This window comes from Schistocerca serialis, chromosome 8 (genome assembly GCF_023864345.2).
Source record: "Schistocerca serialis cubense isolate TAMUIC-IGC-003099 chromosome 8, iqSchSeri2.2, whole genome shotgun sequence".
NCBI classification, from domain to species: Eukaryota; Metazoa; Arthropoda; class Insecta; order Orthoptera; family Acrididae; genus Schistocerca; species Schistocerca serialis.
Window position 1 is genome coordinate 289836347 of NC_064645.1, and position 24999 is coordinate 289861345.

The window sequence follows — 24999 nt, forward strand, 5'->3', positions numbered from 1 at the left end:
AATCCCGGGAGTGGAAAGACTTATTTTAGTGGGAAAAAGGACAAGTATACACTCACACACACACACATATCCATCCGCAAATATACAGACACAGGCAGACATATGTAAAGGCAAAGAGGTTGGGCAGAGATGTCAGTCGAGGCGGAAGTACAGAGGCAAAGATGTTGTTGACATATGTCTGCCTGTGTCTGTATATGTGCGGATGGATATGTGTGTGTGTGTGTGTGCAAGTGTATACCTGTCCTTTCCCCCCCCCCCCCCCCCCCCCCTCACCCTAAGGTAAGTCTTTCTGCTCCCGGGATTGGAATGACTCCTTACCCTCTCCCTCAAAACCCACATCCTTTTGTATTTCTCTCTCCTTCCCTCTTTCCTGATGAAGCAACCTTGGGTTGTGAAAGCTTGAAATATGTGTGTGTGTTTGTGGGTTTTTTATTGTCTCTATCAACATAGGATAACATACTAATATTTTACACTTTATTTGTATGATAAAATGTGGATACGTGATAATAATAAAACAGAAAGGTATTTATATCTTTAGGCAGTGAGCAGAGACAATAGAGTACTGACAAGTTGAACGGGGACAATGAGCAGAGTACTGGCGTGTTGGAAGACACCTGTGGCAACTGCTAAATAACATCAAAGTGCTACATGTTATAAAGGAGAAGCTCCACCCCTTGCCTACTGTGTGACCTCATTAGGAGGCTTTAGGGCTTAACATACAATGATGACATACATGAACACTCAAAATATCATTCTAGATACAAATAACATACAATATGAAACATTACATAAATGTAAGTTGGCCATAGTAGTAATTACTTTATATTTGCAACAGATACTTACAAATATGCATCAACAACCAATAGAATTAGTTGTAAGAACTGTAACTGCCATCTACAAGCATTGCATAAAATTCAAACTGAGGTGTGGAAGCAAAGATAAATCTGGAGATGCCAGCCATTGTTGTGGAGATAGCACCATGGAACCTGTTGATGAATTGTGTCAGTGGCGAGGAATCTGACATGCCAGAGGTGTAACAGCAGATGGATGCCGTAGGTCACCACAGAGATGGGGATCGATGAATGGCAATCTGTATCATACCTTTGGAAGTATAAAACCTAAAACTTGTTGATAAAATTATTTAAGTAGTGAAGAAATGTCTCAATACATGTCAAACTGGTCACACTTTATAGCTTATGGAGATAGTACACTGACAGTCAAAGAAAGGACAGACCATATGTACTGTTACAGGCATGTAAGAATTTCATGATAGGTGCAATGACATTATACCATCTTTACAAGCTGAAATCTGTCATACAAAAAATTGAGCTAAAAAGAAATATATATTTTATAATAAGAGGGAGAGGACATAAAAATAAAGATAATTTAAAAACAATTTTTGTAATAAAAAGGAAAGCACAAGAGCAGACATGTATTACAGAAAATCAACAAAAATGTTTAAGAAATATCAAATCAAATTGCTTGTTTATTAGGGTAGATGGCTGGCTTTTTTCCTGCATTAATAGTTGTAGTTTTCTGTCTATTCCAAAGCATTTAATAAGTGCACTTTGGGGCCATTATGTAGAATTCTTAAATTCTCATGAATAAGCCCTCCTGAATGTTTATTGTGTATTAAATACTGACCAACCAATGATGTAGTGCAGGCTACACCAGTTGTATGCTCATTGAAGCAAGTAAGAAAATTATTACATGTTTGTCCTATATACTGACTATTACACCTTCTCCAAAACAAGAAACATATAAGTGGTAGTTGTGATAATAAATATTTGGACTCAGCAGTTTACAAGATTTTTTTGTAGTGATAGCGATAGTCAGTATATAGGACAAACAGGTTGCAATTTCCTTACTCACTTACTGATAACATACTGACAACCTGTCATAGATTTTGGACACATAGTCTATATGAAAACTACTTTTACTTGTAATATAGTGATTGAAAATATGGCAGTGCATCCAAAAATTCAGTCTTGTCATCAACCACAAATGCCATTAGGGAAAAATTGTATTGATATATAAGTTTGAGAATCCCATGATAAGTAAAGCTGTCCATCGTTTAGGAGAACCTTTGAGGATGTGGAGGGAGTAAAGGAAAACATTGACAAAATTCAAGCAGCTGTTAGAAACCAAAGCTAAACAAGTTATTAACAATGACTCATCACTACACTACACTCCTACACATTATATATACTTAGAAAACACACACACACACACACACACACACATTCACACAAGCATAACTCACACACACAGGGCCATTCTCTCTGGGTGCTGGAGCCTGGCTATGACTACACCTGACATTAATAGTAAACTGCTGGGGTGAGTGATGGGGGCAATATTCTGAAGGTGTTGGTCCATCAAAGCAGGGATCCTCTATGGGGCCCAGTAACTGGGCACAGTGGGGTGTCCTGGGTGGTTGGGTTTATGGACTTCAGAAAGCATGGAGTGGTTGGGTTTATGGACTTCAGAAAGCATGGAGAAGATAGGAGAGTAGGGGTGAGGGGGTGGGGGTGGGGGTGGGGGTGGGGGGGGGGGGGGAGACAGAGAGAGAGGTTCTAGGATGGACCACCAAAGGCTTGAGGAAGGTTTGGAGATTCTGCTCAATTTCTGGAATGGGGTCACTGTGACAGGGTTTGTATGTGGACATTTCTGAGAACTGGCAGAGTCCCTCTGCCAGGTAATCCCTGCTGTCCCTAACCACAGTGTGGAGCCTTTGTTGGTAGGTAGAATTATAAGGTTGGGATCAGATTTTAGGTGGCAGATTGTGGTTCTTTCTGCAAATGTGAAGTGGGTGTCCATGTTGAGGTATTTAGGAAATGATGGTGAGGCAAAGTTCAAGGTCAGGAACTTCTGGAAAGTTAATCGGATGGTTTTGAGGCAGTGGGGATTTTAGGTGGCAGATTGTGGTTCTTTCTGCAAATGTGAAGTTGGTGTCCATATTGAGGTATTTAGGGAATGATGGTGAGGCAAAGTTCAAGGTTAGAAACTTCTGGAAAGTTAATCAGATGATTTTGAGGCAGTGGGGATGGATCAGGTTGGATGGAGGAGTGAAATGAATCTGGCAGCGTTCAATATTGGTTTTGTATCAGGTCTAATTGGTAGGGTTGGTGGTGAAAAAGTGTTTCCTCTGTAGAGGTCGGGAGAATGGGAGGAGGTCTTAAATAAGTCCAACATGACTGAATTTTGAGTGGGGCAATTGGTAAGGCATTTGGAAGGGACTGCTACTTCTGTGGATCTAGACTTTTGGGGGCATATTTTCATGACTGTGTTTTGGGTCTGTTTAGGTTGTGGATTTTGCATAGTGGTTGGAGGACATTTCTGAGGGTGTGTTAAATGTAGAAGGTCTGCGAGCAGGATTTGGCTGCTATGATGGGATGTGAGGGATGTTCGATGGAAGCACTTGTAGAGACGGTAGATAGTGGTAGTCCAAGGTGAGAGTAGGAGGTGAACAGATTACATTCCATTCCACCCAGAACCCTGCTCATTACTGTCAATGCCACCTCCATTTACACTGACAACTCCGTGGCCTTGGCACTCCTGAACACTATCTGACTGACTCCAAACTGACAAACTCCTTCCTGGTCACTACGACCAACTGTATTGTCACCCACAATTACTTGTCCTTTGAAGGTATCACCTACAAACAAATCCATGGTACAGAAATGGGCTCCCACATGGCACCATCTGATCATCCAGAATCCCAAACCCCTCAACTGACTCAGATTTGCTGATGACATCTTTTTGGCCTGGACCAAGGGTGAGGACGCCCTATCCACATTCCTTCAGAACCTGAACACCTTCTACCTCATTTGCTTCACCTGGTTCTCCTCCACCTAACAAGCCACATTTATCAATGTTGACCTCCACCTCATGGCTAAAACAGTGCCTCTGTCGAGAACATGTTACCAACCACCAACAATACCTCCACTTTGACAGGTGCTGCCCTTTCCATGCCAAGAAGTCTGTTCCATAAAGCCTAGCCACCCGTGGTCATTGCATCAGTAGTCACAAGCAGTCCCTCTTCAGATTTGCCAAAAGTCTCACTGAGCCCTTCTTGGACCAAAATTATCATCCCAACCTTGTCCAAAAACAGATTTCACATACCTTGTCTCTCCAGTCACCTCCCACTTACCCATTGTCCTACTACAAAGAGCACTTCTCTCATGACTCAGTACCACCTAGGACGGGTGCAACTGAATCACATTCTCTGCCAGTATTTTGACTACCTCTTGTCATGTCCTGAAATGAGCAAAATCTTGCTTGCTATCCTCCCCACCCCTCCCACAGTGACCAAGTGAGGTGGCGCAGTGGTTAGCACACTGGACTCACATTCAGGAGGATGACGGTTCAATCCTGCTTCGGCCATCCTGATTTAGGTTTTCTGTAATTTCCCTAAATCGCTCCAGGCAAATGGTGGGATGGTTCCTTTGAAAGGGCACAGCCGACTGACTTCCTTCCCCATCCTTCCCTAATCCGATGAGACCGATGACCTCGCTGTTTGGTCTCTTCCCCCAAACAACCCAACCCAACCCTCCCACAGCGATATTCTGCCACCCACCGAACCTGTACAATATCCTTGTCTATCCCTACTCCAGCCCTACTCCCAACCCCTGCTTCATGGCTCACATCCCTGCAATAGACTAGCTGCAAAACTACCCCATACAACCTGACACCTACTCCAGTCCTATCACAGACATTTTTGTACCATATGACAAAGGGCTATATGTGAAAGTAGCCATGTAATCTAAAAAATAAGCTGCAACCACTGAGCCACTTTCTATGTGGGCATGCCAACTAACAAGCTGTTTGTATGAATGGCCACCACCAGACTATGATCAAGAAAGACTGGATCACCCACTTGCTGAACGTGCTGCCCAACATGATGTGTTCTCCTCCCTCCCCCCCCCTCCCCATCCATTTGCAACCCTCACCCCCCCCCCCGGTCAGGCCCCCCCCCCAAAGCACACCATCTTGACATTGCGCTAGTACCTCTACCTGTCCCCACCATGTCCCTGCATGCTCCCATGGGCAGAGCAGCATCTTCACCCATCTCCATCCTGATACCCCTACACCCCATGCCTACTCCTTACCCCCACCACTCACCCCAGCAGATTGCTACTCACATCAGATGCTGTTGCAATCAGTCTCCAGTGCCTGTAGATGTTGGCCATATGAGTTTGTGAGTTGTGCTTGTGTGGATGTGTGGGTGTTTTCTATTTCGAAATGAGCAATCTTTTCCAGTGTGCCTGCCTACAACTCAGCACCTTCTTTATATGGCAAATAGCAAGATATCATTTCCATACTGTTATTATTCCATCCACTGTTTCATTATATGTATGTCCACAGACTAAATTTAAATTGAACCCATTCAAATTGGCAGAAACGCTGTTACTTTGAAGAAACAGTACTACTTTTTTCAGTTAATGGAACTGCTAGCTTATTTTTGCCCTTTGTATTTACATTTTATAAGGGCTTTAGGCCAATAGCCATGTTTCCACTTTTTACAGTGTGTGTAAATATGTGAATGTGTGACTGAATATCAATGAAAAATAGGAAAAAGTGAGTGGTTTTTGACTAATCCTCTTTCAACTGTTTTTTTAATTTTATGTATTTTAAACACATTTGCCTCAAGCTGTTTTCACCACTGAACACCCAGAAACTCCCCCCATTACACAGATACATAGTTAGACTTGTATATAACTGGTTGAGTAAATCAGTTTACGGGTTAGAGGAAGACAATAATATACTATTAAAAACAGGACTGTGTCTAATAAAGTTCTTCCACTGTCCTTTGGGATCAGAATAGTTTTATTTTTGTTATTTTATATATTTTTAGTCGGAGTTCAAGTTTTTTGATTCTGCCACAATACACACAGTTTAATCGATATCTTCCTGTAACAATACTCTTAGAGGAGTCAGAAACAGTCCATTTAACATTCACAATAGTGAAAACAGCTTATGGCAAATGTGATTAAGATCTTTAAAATTAAAAAAAATGATAAAAATAGACTTACTTATAAACATACTTACTTTCTCCCATTTTCACTAATATTCACTCACACAATCATATCATTACAAATACTGTAAAATGTGGAAATATTAACATCAGTTGTCTGGAAAAGCCATTTTCTTGGACGGATGGATGTTTAATCATGCATTATAGTTTATCTAAGAGAGAGCATCAGCATTTATCACACATTTAAAACTTTCATTGAAATTTGAGTTCACCCATAGGAAATTAATCTTGTGTGTGAGATTTTTTCATTAATGCCTCAAATCAGTCAAAAATAAGTTTGTATATTGCAACCATTTTCTTGTAAATATTCAGCAAGGCTTTGACAACAACATCAGCAAGTACTTTGAAGTGACTACTACCATTGTCAGTTTCTGACTGACATCATCTAAAAGTTGCATTGGAGCTTGATGATAACACACTGTACAATGTATGTGTGTGCGTCTTACTTTCTTGTACTATCACTGACAAGAAATGTAAGTATTACATGAACTTGTGAGGCCATTGGACAGTAACAGCAGGTATTGTTACGCCTTTGGAGCCAAAGTGTGTTCAGTATTGGAAGTGAAAAACAAAAATTGTCATCATGTTGCCCCCCCCCTCCCCCACCCCCTGGCCTCCATCCAGTAACACATGGTACCATGGTTCTGGCTGTGCATTAGAGTTATGAGTCCCAACTGCATAGCAATTCTCACTAAAAATAATGAGTTTCTGCGCTCCATACAGAATATTCTAAAAGTAGAGAACATTTAATTGAAATGCTTCCATAGCTTTAGTATAATTGTTAGTTTGTATTTTGAGGCATAGTTTGCTTGGTGCATTAAAGGACTGTCTAGACCTGGGGCCACATGTGGTCCACTAAGGGTTTTTGTGCGGCCTGCCACAAGAGTAAGAAAAATCATCTTGAACTGAGGTTTTTGTGCCATGCATGACTGATTTTTTGTAGGATGGGCATGTCATCAGGCATGTGCAGTGTAGATACTATTTGCACAAACCAAGTTGACATTTGATGCAGTGGCTGATGGGAGCAACTGAGAAGACATTTACCATTTACAAAGCCATTTATGGTGTCTCCCCATCAGCCACCGCATCAAATTTTGACTTGGTTTGCGTGTGTAGAACAATACACACTGTTTTTCTGGTTGATCTGGTATATACTTTGTATGTGCAACAGTAAATATATAAATTTACAACTTTACTGAAATTATGAACCCTCTATAAAATCATGAAATCATGAAATCGGTGCTGAATTTCATCTGTTTAATGAAGAACATACACACACTTATTTCTGTGTTAATACTGGGAACAAAGGAGTGTGTCTGTTGTGTCATGCAATGGTGTATACAAGAAGTACATTATGAAAAGACATTACGAAACAAACACAGCAAATTTGGCAGAAAACTTTCCAAGACAGAACACAAAATATTAAAATGTAGACTTTATGAAAAGGCAGAAAAAGCAACAGTCATTTAAAAAGTAGCCTATAATCTTGCTAAACACAAGAAGCCTTTTTTAAGAAGGCCTAATTAATAAGCAGTGTAAGATACTGCACAAACTTAAATGTCCTGATCTTAGAAGCAAAATTGAGAGCATGTTATTGCCAGAAAGGACTGTAGCGAGGTGCTTTGACTCAGTTAGTGACAAAACAGCTAAAGATTGTGCACAAAAACTTTTGTAGGTTTGCTTTGGCAATAGACAAGGGAGCAGATAATGAAGATACTGCACAATTACTCATCTTTATCCACAAAGTTAATGAAAATTTCGTCATCACAGAGGAGTTACTTGTTCTAGGATCAGTGAAAGATAGACCCAGTGATTGGGAATTGCTTTAGTGTGCTGTGAATGGTGTGGAAGAAAATGGCCTTCTTGGAACAAAATGGCAAGCATTACAACAGAGGAGGCCATAGCATTCTGTGGAAAAATTATATGCATTTACAGCTGTAGATTATATCAAATTAGTACAATAAATGCCCGTCCCCAGTAGTTGAGTGGTCAGCATGACAGATTGTCAATCCTAAGGGCCCAGGTTCGATTCCTGGCTGGGTTGGAGATTTTCTCTGCTCAGGGACTGGGTGTTGTGTTGTCCTAATCATCATCATTTCATCCCCATCGACGTGCAAGTCGCCAAAATGGCGTCAAATCGAAAGACTTGCACCTCGTGAACGGTCTACCCGATGGGAGGCCCTAGTCACATGACATTTATTTAGTACAATAAATAAATAGGGACAACTCCCACTATTTCATTTAATAATTGATATTGGTATTTAACTGATATTTAATAATTAATAATATTATATGTATATGTAAGATTTATTGACTTTTGTGGTACAATTTACACCTTTTCCAAATTACAGCATTGTTAGTTAATGAATATAATCATTTTAAAATGTGGGGCTCTCTGTTAAGCTCCCCTCTCACAAAACAGCCCCCGAGCCAAAATAATTGGCCTCCCCTGGTCTAGGCAATAGTGCCTACATCAGCAAGTGACCATCAGGTTGTATTTTGAAAGATATTTACATCCTTTACCTAAAGTGGCAAGTTAGTAAATGAATATAACAGTTTTTGAGACAGAAATGAAAATGAACTGACAGATTGTTGCGTTGACAATGGATTTATAACATTAAAAAACCAGTATGCAAATAAATCAGTAATTTTGGGAGCTGCTTTGTGAGAAAAAAGTCACATATACAAATAAAAAATAATTTATCTCTGTGTGAGTCATCTGAAACTTGTAATTTTTTACCTAAACAGTTCCACTAAATACTGATTTATTTTTCAGATTTGACCAAGGCTGTGTCCCCATATGTTATGAAATCAGTCTCTCGTTCTATTTTGCGTGATGTTATGCCTGGTGGTGACAGCCTGTCAGGTCACTCTGGGTTGGACACATTCTTTCCACCATGGCCAAGTGGTAAGTCAGTTGGCTCAGTAGTGTTCTTCAGTTAGTGCATAAGTATTAATAATTTGTAGGTATGAATCTATACTGTGTGAAGTGTCAGTCTTTTATATCATTTCTTTATTATTTTTTTATCTGTTACTAAAAAATCTGAAACTCAGATGGGTTTGCCTGTTACACAACACACACACAATAGACCTCAACTTTGTTATGAAAAACAGTCAGACTAAAAAAGACAAATGCATAATCACTTCTGTCAGAAGCTGCAGATAGCAACACTGCTTTCACACAACAGAAAAGATTAAATTATTATATTCTTTTCCATTCATATCAAAAGTTTTATATTTAACTCACACTTTACAACACTTAAATAACTGAACTTGAAAATCCAATGAGTCATGCATTAATAATGCCAAGACTCACAAGGAGAGATCCCAAGGGATGGGACCAAATTTTGGAAACCTTCTATACAGTGACATGATTTGCCCACTCTAGAGACATCCACTCTTCTTCAAATGAACTGCCTCCTGTGATATTCCTTACCACAGTGTCCACATCCTTAACAAACTTCAAATGTGTCACATAATTCCTCAGAATTTCAGTACCCCGGTTCCTTCCACACTGATTCTTCTCCATGATTCTCTTAAATTTCAGTCTACTTGTCGGCATTACTAAATTATGGTCTGAATCTATGTGTTGCTAGGCATGCCTTGTAATCCAATATCTGATTTTGGAATCTCTTTCTGATCATGATGCAACTCAACTGGAACATTCCAGTGTCTCTGCATCTTTTCCAAGTACTCCTCCTCTTATGATTCTTGAACAGAGTATTCACTATTACCATCTGAAATTTATTGCAGAGCTCCTCTCTCATTCCTACTGTGATATTCTCCTGTAAACCTTACTTCTTCCCCTACAACTGCATTCCAGTCCTCCATGATTATTAGATAATCATCTCCTCTTACATATTGAATTACCTGTCCAGTATCCTTGTATACTTTCTCTACCTCTTCATCTTCTGCTTGTGTCATCGTCATGTATACCTGAACTATTGTTGTCACCGTTGGTTTGCTTTCGAATCTGATGAGAGCAACCCTGTCACTGAACTATTTACAGTAGCTGACACCCTGCCCTACTTTTCTCGTCATATTGAATCTGCTCCCTTTGTACCATTCTCTGCTGCTGTTGGTATTCCCCTAATTCATCTGACCAGAAATCCTTATCTTCTTCCCATTTCACTTCACTGACACTGCTGTACCTTGATTGAGTCTTTAAATTTCCTTTTTCAGGTTTTATAGCTTTCCTAAATGTTCAAACTTTTGCCGCCCATGCTCCTACCTGTAGGAAGTTATCCTTTTGTTGATTATTCCTTCTTTTTCTCGTGTTTACCTCCCACTTGGCAGTCCCCTCTTCAAGATCAGAATGGGGAACTAACCTGGAATATTTTGCTGATAGACAGATCATCATGACACTTTCTCAGTTACATGTTATGTAGACACACCTTATGTGCCTTTGCTGCAGTGATTTCCATTGCCTTCTACATTCTCATGTCATTGGTAGTTGCTGATTCTACCATATTTCTGGGTTAGTTTCCCACACCATGGCCAAGAGGGTGCACTGAACCTCTGTCCCCTTCTCTGCCCTTTTTTTACAAGGCTATTGGCAGAACAAAAGTGACTTCTTATGCCAGAAGTCTTTAGCTGCCATTTCTGATGATTTTTATTCAAAATTTAAGCAGTGACTGGGTTAAGACCTGTGACCCATGACACTAGTCAAAGTTGCTAGCCCTAGACCACAGACTGGAAGAAATGCTTCAACTGATCAACGAAAGAAGAAAGTACAAAAATGTTCAGGAAAAGACAGGAATATGGTGGAAAACATAGAAAAGGATAAACACTTAACTTGCAGCTCTGTACACATACTCATATCATAGCTGAGAGCTGGAGCAGGGTTTATCTCAACCCTGATTAATACAACCTTCTATTTTCGGTCATGGGAGTAAGACTCCATCCAAGCAAACAGGGAGGGTCATACCATTAGTATCATAACTTTTCTAGGTATATAACAGCAGTAGTGTATTGTCACAACTTTCAATGTGCAACTACCAAAAATAGTGTAGGGATATCCATTAGTTGTACTCTGTTAGGTATTCAGTCCATGTCAGATGGAGAGTTGTAATATGAGCGGTTAGTTTGGTAATTAAATCAATGACCAGCAAATCATATTTATGATAAATGTTACAATATCAGTTGAACTAAAGAGTGCATAAAAGTTTTAAAATTATTTATATAGCTACTTACTGGCCTATTAATGTTTGTAACTGACTGTTTACTTCTATCCAAGAATAGAAGTTGTTAAGGTGAATCAATTTAAACCCGCATTTGAAAACAATTCTGTACATCTTAGCCACCCGTGGTAATCGCATCTGCAGTGACAAGCAGTCCCTCTCAAAATATACCGAGGGTCTCACTGAAGCCTTCACTGACCGTAATTATCCTTACATCCTTGTACAAAAACAAATCTCCCGTGCCTTATCTTTCCAGTCTCCCACCACCTCCCAAAGTCCCACAGTCCAGCCACAGAGGAGCATTCCCCTCGTAGCTCAGTACCATCTGGGACTGAGGCAACTGAATTACATTCTCTGCCAGGGTTTTGATAACCTCTCGTCATGCCTTGAAATGAGAAATGTCCTGCCCACTATCCTTCCCACCTCTCCTACCGTGGTATTCCGCCATCCACCGAACCTACACAATATACTCGTCCATCCTCACACAGCCCCTGCTCCCAATCCCTTACCTCATGGCTCATACCCCTGTGATAGACATAGATGCAAGACCTGTCCCATACATCCTCCTACCACCACCTGCTCCAGTCCGGTCAGTAACATCACCTATCCCATCAAAGGCAGGGCTACCTGTGAAACCATCATGTGATTTACAAGCTAAGCTACAACCACTGTGCTGCATTCTATGATGTCTGTCCACATGAATGACCACCGACAAAGTGTGGCCAAACCACAAGTGGACCTTCGTTAGTCACTGTCCTCACCCATCCAGCCCCCTCCCTGTTCCTATTCCAGCACTACGCAGCCCTCATTTCACTACCACACCCAGTCTTTTAATTTCTTTTCATTTCTCTCCTTTCTGTTACTTACCCCCTCTGCACCTTCTCTCTTGCCCTCTGTCTAAACTGCAACATTTCACTGTCTGGCACTCCTACCATACTATCCCTCCCCCTCCCCTCCCTGCCCCAGCTTCCTCCTTACTCCCACCCAGTTACCACTCCCATCATGCACTCGTGCTGCTGCTCGCAGTGTAGTTTCAGTTCTCTGAGACAGCAGACGTGTGTGCAAGTTGCGTTTGCGTGAGTGTGTGTGTGCGTGTGTGTATTTATGTCTACTGCTGCCAAAGGCCTTAATCGCCAAAAGCTACAATTGTGTGAATCTTTTTGTTGTGCCTATCGCAACTCAGCATCTCTGCTATATGGTGAGTAGCAACTGTCCTTCTCTGGTATTGTTACAATTCTGTATTCTGTCAGACATTTTATTTCCATAGGCAGAGTGTGAAAGAGTTTAAACTTATGTATTTAACTACTTTTATGGCAAAGTTAGATTAGAGGGGAGTGCAGATCATTTTCCTTCTAGTCTGTTTTTGAATATATCCAACTGTAATAGATTGTTGACAGCAAATTTCATCACTGAATAAATACACCATCGGGCTGTGGTTAATATCCCCAACTGTTTGAGCAGATGCCTATAGACAATTCTACGTTAAATATTCCATTCATTTCTAAGTATTAATTGGAGTACATTTATCCTCTATATCTTATAATAATGCACCAATGAATGCCATTTCAGAATGAAGGTGCTTTTAAATCAGTTAATTGCGTGGAGTCCCAATTGTAATGTATAGCAGCTTTCCACGCACACACATGAAGCCAAAACACCCACTGACAGCACAAAAAAGAGAAAACCATGAAATCTTGTTCCAGAATGTTCATTATGTATATGAGTGATGTTTCCACGGCTGCCGCTGCCTCTCACATCCCAATTTCCATCATTCATGGTCATTCCAGTCTCCTTCATTAAGACCTCTCGCTGCCATTGCTTCATTGACATCATCTTTTCAGCATCTCACAGGTCTACCGCACTTTCTTCTTTGATGTGGAGTCAATTGCCATACACCTTTTGGCCATCTTGTATCTGGCATTTGCTGTAAGTGACCATACCAGAGTAGGCGCTTCCTTTTCGTGTAGTCTGGGATTGTGCTATCGACATTCATAACCTCTCTGAGCCTGTCAGTTCTAATATGATCAAGCCTGGAATATCCACAACTCTGTCTCCAGAAATCCATCTCGACAGCCAGCAGGTGATCTTTCTGCCTCTGAGTTAGTTCCCACAACTCTGCACCATACGCTGTGATACTTCCAACAACTGTGTGGTAGAAATAAAATAGAGTAAGTTCTGAATTGCTATATATTGTGAATGAACTGGAAAGATCCATAGTTTTTAAGTAAATAATTATAAAGTTATGACTGTATACTGCAGAAAGATAAACATGGATGGTGATATAAGCATTTGTGGTGATGTACGCATTTGTGTTAGAAGTCACATTCAGTGTGGAGAACATTAATTGCATTGATGAACTTGCAGTGGACATGGCTTTTGAATTGGCAACAGTAAAAACAAAATGAGGCAGAAACAGCTTAATAACGCTTGGTCTATGTAGATCACTAAACAGTGATGTAGATAAATTCTTGTATCATTTAGAAGAGCTACTGGACAAACTCTCGACAAACAAAAACAGGTTATAATAGTGGGAGATGTGAACATAGACTCTTTAAGGTATAACGTAAATTATCTTAGGCATTCTGACTTGTTATAGTGCTATAACTATATCCATATAAATTTGTCACCAACCACAATAACACCTGATTCATAGACTTACTTTGACAATGTCATTATTAATTTAAATAGGGAATAATTGGTGATGAAAACTATTGAAAACTCTCTTTCAGACCCTAGAGCTGTTGGTAAAAACAGTAAGAAAATCAGACTATACATAAAATCTTAAAAGTCCTTCAAAATTTCACAAATTAAAAGAAAATATGAAAGACATATAAGTGCTGTTCAGGGAGACCAATTTACAATATTTCCCAAAAGAATACAAAAGAGATAGAAAAACATTCAGGCAGTCCTTGAAGACACTGAAAGCACATTATTATGCTAACCAGAGAGCAAATCCAGTAATGTTAATAAACAATGTGGAATATACTAAACAATGAATGTAAAAAGAGAGAGTATCCAGGGTTTCAGAAATATAGCACTAGGAGAAAACAGCATGTTGGTGAGTGAGCCAAAGACTCTAAGTAAGGCCTTCATAGAACATTTATTCTGTAAATACAACACAGCAGTAGCAGCTTTTTTCCTTGAACTGCTAAACAGACTGTATCAAGGTAACAAAGTCATTGGAACTTTTGTAGATTTATGTAAGGCCTTTAATTCTGTGAATCATTCAGTGCATTTATCCAAATTAGAAAGTTAAGTGTATACTCATGAAGGAATGGCTAGTGTGCAAAACTATGTTGTAAGAATAAAGGGAAGACCCTAACAGTAATATTAACATGCAAGACTCTCAGCCATGTAGTCCCACAAGGAAGTGTTCTTGGTCCATTTTTATTACATGTGTATGCCAGTGGCATAACATGGCCACAAACTTGAAGTTAGTGAATTATGCTGACAATACATCATTTATTAGCCAGGACTGCACTGAACAACTAGCACTGCAAAAAAATAGAGAGATCTTTAGTTGGATCACATATAACTTATCAACACTACACAGCCGTCATTCCAACATCACACCCAGTCTTTTTATTTCTCTCCTTCTCCACTACTCCCCCCCCTCCCCCTCCTCCCCACCTCTCCCCTGCCCACTGTCTAACCTGCAGTACTTCACTGTCCGCCACCCCCACCATACTATCCGTCCCCCTCCTTGCCCCAGCCTCCTCCTTACCCCCACCTCCACCCAGCTGCCATGCATATCTTGCACGGTGTGGTTTCAGTTGCCTGAGACTGCAATCATGTGTGTGAGTTGTGTGTGTGCGTGTGTGTGTGTGTGTGTGTGTGTGTGTGTGTGTGTGTGTGTGTGTGCGTGTATTGTTGACGAAGGCCTTAATAACCAAAAGCTTTAATTGTTGGAGTCTTTTTGTTGTGCCATCTGCAACTCAGCATCTCCGCTATATGGTGAGTAGCGACTTTCCTTTTCATAATATTGTTATCATGAATAAACTTTCATTAAAAAAGGCTAAGACAAATGTGATGAAGTTATTGTTAGATTATAACCAGTCTCAAGAGGACATAAATATGGAATCACTGTCTAGTGCTGAAACATCTGATACATACAAATTTGTAGGTATTATGATGGAATAACATATACGTGGTAAGAGCATATCAGCTATATCTGTAAAAAGATTATCTCTTATACATACTGATTCAAACATCTTGCAGATGCATTTGTGACAACTTCTTCTGTCCTCTGTTGAGCATTTTTTAATATACATGTGAAAGCTTTCTGAAACATTTTATTTAATTATTCACTACATTCATAACCACAAGTATACACCCCAGAACACATAGTAACCACAGAGTAATTATAACACAATGGAGTAAACAAAAAATCTGTCGATATCAATTTACATATCTTAAAATATCCCCTTAAACTGACATCGACACACAGTATGATGCCTAAATGTACAGTAGCTCCTTCAGGTAATTCACAAAGCCACAGCTTCTTACACATGTTTCATGTCTGGCATTGCTAAGTGGTTTTGTGAAAGCATCAGCTAACATTTCTTCAGAAGGCAGATGTTCAACATTAATAACACCTGACTCAACATGCCTTCTTATAAAATGATATTTTATATTTATATGCTTTGATTTAGAGTTTGTCATTAGATACTTTATTATCACAATACACTGTAAATAGCTTTATGATACTGCTTGGATCTACTTCAAACATAATTTATCTTAACCACAGTAAATCTTGAACAGTTGGTGCCAAGGGCATACACTCAGCTTCACAAATAGAAAGTGCAACAGTTTTCTGTTTTCTACTAGACCTTGAAATTAAAGAGTTTTGCAATTTTATGCATGAACCAGTTACAGAATGTCGGTCATTGATTTTATTTCCCCACTCTGCATCACTGAAGGCCATTATTTCACTGTTACCATCTCTAGACAGTTCTTGTGTGTAATCCGCCACGCGGGTAGCCACGCGGTCTGGGGCGTCTTGTCGCAGTTCGCGTCGCTTCCCCCATTAGAGGTTCGAGTCCTCCCTTGGGCATAGGTGTGTGTGTGTGTGTGTGTGTGTGTGTGTGTGTGTGTGTGTGTGTGTGTGTGTGTGTGTGTGTGTGTGTCGTCCTTATCATATGTTAGTTTAAGTTTGATTAAGTAGTGTGTAAGCTTAGGGACCGATGACCTCAGCAATTTGGTCCCAAAAGACCTTACCACAAATTTCCAAATTTTTTTGCGTATAATCTGTGGTTCTCTTTAAATATCTAATCAATCTTTTTACTGACAACCAATGTATCTTTTTAAAACAATGATTATAGCTCCTCAGGAGACTTTCAGCGATACGCATATCAGGTCTGGAGATTTGGGATAAATATAGAAGACTTCCTAACGCTTCTTGATGTAGTACCTTGATATCACCTGAGTCAACTGCTTCAAAGTCCAAACCACATTCAAGTGGTGTTGACAACAGCTTGGCTTCACTCATTCCAAATTTCTCCAGAACTTTTTTTGCATAGGATTTCTGGGAGATCCACATTTTTCCTTTATCACAATCCTGTGTAATTTACATGCCTAGGCAATGGCTTATCTGTCCTAAATCTTCTATCTCAAAAAATCTCTTCAAAGAACTTTTGAATTGATCCAAAACACTTCTTCTGTCATTTGAGAGTAATAGCATATCATCAACATAGAAAGCCATTATGATTAGTTTGGTGCCATCTCTGTGAAAATAGAGACATGGATCAGTGTTTGATCTGTTCAATTTCAGTTTTCTTAACATGTCATCAATTTTTTGACTCCAGTTCCTACCAGCCTGTTTGAGTCCATAAACAGCTTTCTTCAGCTTCCATTCTTTTCCAGGAGTTGCAAAATTTTCTGGTGGAATGACTTAAATTTCTTTATTTAAGTATCCATAGAGATAAGCAGCAGTGACGTCAACATGGTCAATCTCCAGTTCCTCTCGAGCTGCCACAGAAAAGAGATATCTAATTGATGCATGCTTGACCATTGGTGCAAAGGTTTCCTGATAATCAACATCTTGAACTTCAGCACATCCTTTTTACCACTAATTGTGCCTTAAATGTTTCTGGTGTACTGCTAATCTTAGGCTTTATTTTTAATACACACTTGTCTTGAGTGGTTTGTGTCCTCTGGGTAGCTCTGATTCTTCAAATGTGTTGTTATGAACTAGGGATGAGAATTCTTTCTTCATTGCTTTTTTCCATTCCTCATTATTTGCCCCTTCCAAAGCTTCTTTGACATCAATATCTTCACTTGGAAGTCCTTCTTTCAAATAGTAAGTAACATGATCAGGCTACCTCTTGGGTTTAGCTTCTCTGTTTGACCTTCGAGGTATGTTTTTATTCTTGTGACCCTTATCTTGAGCTTCAGTTTATATTGAATCATTGTCAAAGCCATAAAAGTGTTCATTGTCACTGTCTTCTGATTTAACTACTTCTTCAGTTTGTGAAGTATTGATGTCCTGAAGAACTGCTTCATGTTTCAATCCTAATGCATTTGTGGTCTTTGAACTTGAAAAATTCCCATATTCCAGGAATTTGACATCCTTGCTGACAATCATCTGGCCAGTCTCCGTGTTGATGAATCAACAGCCTTTGGTTGCCTGACAGTAGACTACAAATGACAACTTCTGTGACTTCTTATCCCACTCCTTGCAATGGGGTTTTCGAGCGTGAACCATTGCACTGCAGCCAAAAATTCTCATATGTGACAAACAAGACTTTCTCCTACGCCGAAGTTCATATGGAGTCTTATCTCCGAGTGTGGTGTTGGTGAACGATTTGACAGGTACACAGCTGTAGACACAGCTTCAGCCCAATACTCCTTTGGTAGGTTAGCATTGAGCTTTTTCAACCAATATTTTATTAGCTCTCTCAGCAACTCCATTTTGCCGTGGACTGTAACATACTGTAAGCTGGTGGATGATACACTCAGAAGCCAGAAATCCTTTTAGTTCATTGTTGACACACTCCTTTCCATTGTCAACCCATAACTACTTTATATTTCTGCTGACTGCTTTTCCACCATAGCTTGACATTATGAAGCTTGTTTCCATCATTAGTAATGTGAGTCAAAGCACATATCCTTTTGGAGAGACTGTTTATCATCGACAGCAAGAAAAGCTTTCTTTTGTTGTGTCTGATCCTAAATACATATCCGTCATTTTTTGATGAGCTTCCTGCTGTTTTGTCCTTGCTAGAACAATATTTACCAATATGATTTGATTTACTGCACTTGTGGCATTTAATAATATGTTTTGTTGGCCTCTTCTTATTTGTATATAGAGCAGATTCTTCATTTACACTTGCATCTTCAGCAGTTTCAGTTTGATAGAAACTCCCATGATATGTGTGCCACTGTTTTCAAGTGCCTTGATCATAGGCTGATAATGATCAGGTAATCCAGCCAGGACCAAAGTTCCTATCCACACTTCACTCATGACAAACTTCATTTCATTTAATATAATAGAGGGAAACTTCCACATGGGAAAAATATATCTAAAAACAAAGATGATGTGACTTACTGAACGAAAGTGCTGGCAGGTCGATAGACACATTAACAAACACAAACATATACACAAAATTCAAGCTTTCGCAACAAACGGTTGCTCCTTCCCTCTTTCCTGATGAAGCAACCATTTGTTGCGAAAGCCTGAATTTTGTGTGTATGTTTGTGTTTGTTTGTGTGTCTATCGACCTGCCAGCACTTTAGTTCGGTAAGTCACATCATCTTTGTTTTTAGATATATTCATTTCATGTAACTTACACATGGTTGTTATTGTACGATTACTGTAGTCATCTACCGACTTGTGTTATCTAATTTGGTAGTGATTAATGATCTAAGCAAGTCCACTCTACATGTGAATCCTGAGTCTTCAAATGCCTTTTCCAAGGCCATCCAGGCTTCTACTGCCATCTTTATGCCTCTTATATGGAAATAATTCATCTTGTCAGTGAAAAGTATAATCCAGGAATGTGCCTTTTTGTCTCTCTTCTTTCAAGAATTGTCCCATTTTGTTGGATCCAAAGGAGCGTTTTCAGCAACATCCCACAGTCCACCATGGACCAAATCTTCCTTATGGCAAATTTCCTCATTGAGTAATTTTCACGCCTGATCAACTTTTCATCCACTGGAAGCCATACTGATGCCGTACTACTAATTTTTAGCTTTGAGTCTGTATGCAAGAATGATCAATCAGCAAAATATGAATGGTCAGCATACACATAACTTCCAAACCTGCTCTGGATTTCTGTGCACAGATTCAATTTTTACATTTATAAAACCTTGCTTTCACACCTGTGCCTGGGCCCATAACCATTTGTTGGGCATTTTTTAATATACATGTGAAAGATTTCCAAAACAATGTTTTATTTAATTAATCAGTATGTGCATAACAACTACTACACACCCCAGAACACATAATAACCACCAAGTAATTATAACACAGTGGAGTAAACAAAAAACTGTCGATTTCAATTTACATATCTTAACATCTTTAAACAACTATACTATAGGTTAATCCACAGACATCAGCAAATTTGGAGTGGGGCATCCACAGTCTACATGGACAGGGTGTTCAGGCTTCAGAAGAGAGCAGTTACAATAATTTCTAATATAATCAAATTTCATTCCTTTAGAAACTATTTCATCAAATATAATTTACTGACTGTGTATTCTTTACGTGTCCTTAAGACAATTATATTTGTAAATGAGAATGAAGGAATAAGCAGAATGAAAGTGATATCTGGCATTCCCCAAGGTCCTCTGTTGTTTCTAATCTATATAAACGATTTGGGAGTCAGTGTAAACAGCCCTCTTAGATTGTTTGCAGATAGTGCTGTGATATACAGTGTAGTAAAATCATCAAAAATTACAAAATAAGTCAGACAAAATATCTGTAAGGTATAAACAGTGGCAATTGACACTGAACAATAAAAAGTGTGAGGTCCTCCACATGAGTACTAAAAACAGCTACATGATGAACAAGACAAATTTAAAGGTTGTCAGTTCAGCCAAATACCCACATACTACAACTATGAACAACTTTAATTGGAACCAGTAGACTGAAATTGCGGGGAAGACAAATTGCCAAGTAATCAGTTAAAATGAATAGGCATAGGCAGATGGTGTATACTGGCAACATCCAATATCTTGTTGCAGAGCAAGCCCTACAACATGACAGTCATGATCTTGGTGCCTGTTTCATCACATGTGCCATCTGGATTCTTCCTCCAGACACCAGTTTCTTAGAGCTCCACAGGTGGGAACTGATGCTACAGCATGTCCTTGGTTCTCGCCACTGACCTGGCCTTAATTTACATTAATTTCTTTAGTCTTGCCATTTCTTCACAGTAACTATTTCTTTCTTCACTTCCGTTTAGTTTCCTACACTTTTCATTTTTTTTGCCACCCCCACCCCACCTCTATCACATACAATGCACTTAACTTTTCTCTCTTATTAACTCATACGTGATATTTTGGAAGTGATCTCTGTGTTGCATATTTCCCTATCTTCCACCTTTAAGCTCTCAGATTTTCAAATCTCAACTGATGCAGTCTCCAGCAGTCAGTCTTTTTTTCTCATCCTGTCCAGTAATTCTCCCCTGTCCTGGGGTTGTGGACAACTTTCCCAAACTCTACCACATTTCCTAAAGCTCACCAGTCCTTTTCCTTCACCCATTCACCTGTCTTTCTTCCCATTCAGTGCTTCTGCCAGAAGAAGGAGCCACTGACTCAGAAAACTGGCAAATCTTAATACATTTTACGTGTGCATTCTCTTGCCATTGCTTGGCGAGTAGATTTTTTATCTACAAATTACGTTATAAACCCAAAGACATTGTTTTGTTGGGAGAAGACTTAGAAGATGCAACAGATCTACTAAACAGACTGCCTACACTATGCTTGTATGTCCTTTTCTTGAGTATCACTGCCTGGTATGGAATCCTTACCAGATAGGATTGATGGAGGGTATTGAAAATGTTCAGAGAAGGGCAGCTCATACTGTATTATCATGAAATTTTAATCATCAACTTTCTCCTCCAAATGTGTAAATATTTTACTGACTCCCATGTATATATGGAGGAAGGGCCATTGTAATAAAATGAGAGAAATCAGGACTTGCACAGAAAAATTTAGGTCTTCATTTTTTGCCACATACTGTTTAAGAGTGGAATGGCCACAGAATAGTCTGACAGTGATTTCGTGAAACTCTGTCAAGCAGTTGGATGTTTACTGCAGAATAATGATGTAGTTGTAGATGTAGGTTATGGGATACTGAGGTACCGATCACAGCTCACTTGCTGCTGAAATACAGTTCTGTAACAGGTTTTCAAGTAATGTAAAATAACTCCATGGAAATCTTTTTAAGGACAATTTGAAACAGCTGTCATTTAAAAACGTTTACACTCACTAAAAATATTTGTGAGTTCAATTACTTACAGAAATAATTTTGTGTATTGCAGTATGTTACTAGTGGTAAATGTCTTTCTGTGCTATTCATTGCATATATTCATTGTATTTATGGGATCATATCATTGTTATAAATGTTCAAAAAACGTTGTACAAGACTGTAAATTTATTATGGTCAACTAAATATTATTATTACTATTATTACTGTTATTATCATACACTTGTAGGCTGCTAGAGGACCATGCACCGAACATGCTTGATGTGAGATTTTCTGTCTATTACCCCAGCATCGTAACAGTCTTTTCTGACTTTGGTGATCCATTTCATGTTCATAAAGCTTTTTGTGTACTCCAAGATCTGTTTAATTTGTCAGGTGACTGGTATTCACTTGATGAGCCCCTAAAATTTCAGGCAATGTTTCTTCATGTCGTGTGCTATATTAGACACCTGTGGAGTCTCTTATCTACCCAACAATCTGCAGCTTTCTTTTATTTTACTGGGCCCTAGGATTTTCCTAATGATGCTTCTCTCTAGTTTCTTGATATTTTCTTGTGCACCTTTCCAATCTATGACCAGTGTTTCCTATGCATATAAGTTTTTTTACAGTGTTGTAATGACTCACTTTTACATCACATGGTAGACATGATTTATTTTAGATGATTCCAGTCATCCAGAATGCTCTAGTCATCTTTTGATATCTCAGTTCATGAGCTTATTTCTCTGTTCCATTTTCTGTTATCGTCTCCACAAGATACTTGAGTTTGTAAACTCTCTTTGTCTCACCAAACTCTGTCGTGATCTTTTTTGGTGCATCTTTTTGGATTGACATGTATTATCTTTCTGGAAGGAGATATGTAATCCAACCTTTTCAGCCTTCCTTTCCAGGACCTCGATTTGCTTTACTGTGGCTTCTGTACTATCTGTATTACCAAATCATCAGTGAATGCCAGACAGATTTCTAATCCTTTGGTTTTTCCTGCCCAACATGATTCTAAGAAACTATTCTAGTTTTAGTATCAAACTTTAGAACCTCAGGCTGTGCACTGAGAAGAAAATCTACTGGCCAACCTTGGACTGTATGAATGCCAGAAAATGTAGCATATGTAAGCGTGTCCTCCGTGAAATGTTTGGCACTTAAACATGCAGCTGCCCTTGGATTGTCTGATAGGATTGTAATAAAAATCCTTCACAGCGATCTTCACATGCACCCAAACAAAATGGTGGTTGCCAATGAGTTAAGAGAGATTTTGAAACTTGCAGAGCTGTATGTGAGAAAATTCTTCAGAACATTTCCCTTGGCACTGTTTTGATTTCTTCAGTGAGGCCCACTTCCACTTGGGAGGAACTGTAAAGAAACAAAATTTCCACTACTGGGTAGCAGAAACCCCTAGGAACTTTACCAACAACCATTTCACAGCTGTCATGTGACAGTTTGTTGGGGACCATGAAGAGGGAGAAGTCTTATTCTAAAAAGACAGAGCCACAGCTCACATTTCTCAGTGTTCTCTAGATATTTTGAGAGGAATTCTTCACAATGTCAGGGAAAGGCTTTGTCAATGTGTCAACATTGCGAGACGTCATTCACCAGACATAGGTTTTAAAACCAACTAATGTAAAATAGCACAGTACTGTTGTTCACAGATAAAAATATTATCTCTGTATCTTTTGTTTCTTTGTAATTACCTTTTGAAATACTGGAGGTCTTTTTGCCAGACCTTTTAAAAGTCTCTCATGTTACAGTTTCAGAAATCCTCTTCTATTCCTTTTAATTGCTTTCTCGCCTCTTTGTACATTATCAGACTGACTTCTGTTTTGTCACTGTTTTGTTTGTTGTATGCTATTTTCCTGTTGCCAGTTGCTTTAACACATGTGTCATTCCACTACAAATGTCTCTTCTCTTGGATTAGATGAATTTTCTTTTTTGCCTGACTGATGATCTTATTTTTGTCAGATCATGTCTGTCTTTACTCCCATTTCTCTTTGTTCTCTTTGTTCCTTGATTATATAAATTTTGTCATATTTAACTTTTTTATCACTGTGATCTTCTTATTCATTTCATTTGGTGTCAGGCTAATTTTGATTCTGTTGAGATAATGATTGTAGTCTGTGTTAGCTCCTCTTCTAACTTGTATGGTCTTGAATTCTTTATAGTTCTTGTGTGCCGGCCACAGTGGCTGAGCAGTTCTAGGCGCTTCAGTCCAGCAACACGCGACTGCTACGATCGCAGGTTCAAATCCTGCCACGGGCATGGATGTGTGTGATGCCCTTAGGTTAGTTAGGTTAAAGTAGTTCTAAGTTTTATGGGACTGATGACATCAGATGTTAAGTCCCATAGTGCTCAGAGCCATTTGAACCATTTGAGTTCTTGTGTGTAAAGCTACATGGTTGATTTGCTATTCTTGTAAGGATTTGACTGGCAGTCTTCATATCTTGGTTTTCTTCATGCCTTTCTTGACGTGAGTTGACCATATTATCCTCATATTGTGTTGGTAACATAGCATTATCAGTGTCTGGTCATTCTTGTTAGCGAGTCTGTGACCTTGATGTTGTTCTGTCAGTCCTCCGAATCTCTTTTTCTCTGCCTAATTGTGTGTTTAAATCACCTAATAAAATTTTAACATCTCCATTAGGGATTTTTTTTTGTGGTTTTCTCTAGTTCATCCCAGTTATTATTGACTCCTCCTTTTCTCTCTTGTTAATCTTGGTTTACTAGTACATGTGTGTCAATTATCATATAAGACTTAGCCTATTTGAGCATCATTGTCACGTCTTATTTATTGGTTTCATTTCTGTTACTGATTGGAGGATCTTCTTGTTGACTGTAAAAGCCATTCCCGAGAATAGAGCTCCTTTTCCCATTTTCCTGTCTGTTTTGCTGTTGAACAGTCTGTACTTACCACAGATTAATAGTTTTGTCATATGTTATGCTGTTCTCTTTGCCAATTTCAGGATCTTTTATTTGTCTACCATCTTTCCTAATTCCTAATATTATTTCTAATAATAATAATAATAATAATAATAATAATAATAATAATAATTATTATTATTATTATTATTATTATTAAGTACTATGATAATATTTCAATTTTGTTTCAGGAAACGTTCGAAGGGGAAATACATTATCAAGATCTTCCTTGTATCAAACAAAACTCCAATCTGATGACAAATCAGGTGGGAAGGAGCTCCCAGAAGACATTAATTTTTCAAAGCTATAAAAATGTGTCTCATTAATTTAGTGGTGTTCGTTCTCTAAATCAGCAGCAATAAATTTCTAATCAGGTTTATTTTATTTCCCCAACAAAAATATTTTCATATTGTCAATGGATTCCTTGTATTAAATTATCTTTCTGCAAA

General features: G+C 38.9%; 1 protein-coding gene across 1 annotated transcript in view; it reads left to right on the plus strand.

Annotated features, from left to right (window-relative positions):
* Window positions 1-24999, plus strand: part of LOC126416467 (protein phosphatase 1 regulatory subunit 42-like) — a 109490-nt gene extending 84491 nt beyond the window's left edge. Inside the window, exons 6-7 of the mRNA XM_050084204.1 lie at window positions 8811-8942; window positions 24742-24999. Of these exons, the coding sequence (XP_049940161.1) occupies window positions 8811-8942; window positions 24742-24860 (251 nt within the window). The 3' untranslated portion in view covers window positions 24861-24999. The remainder of the gene's footprint in view (window positions 1-8810; window positions 8943-24741) is intronic.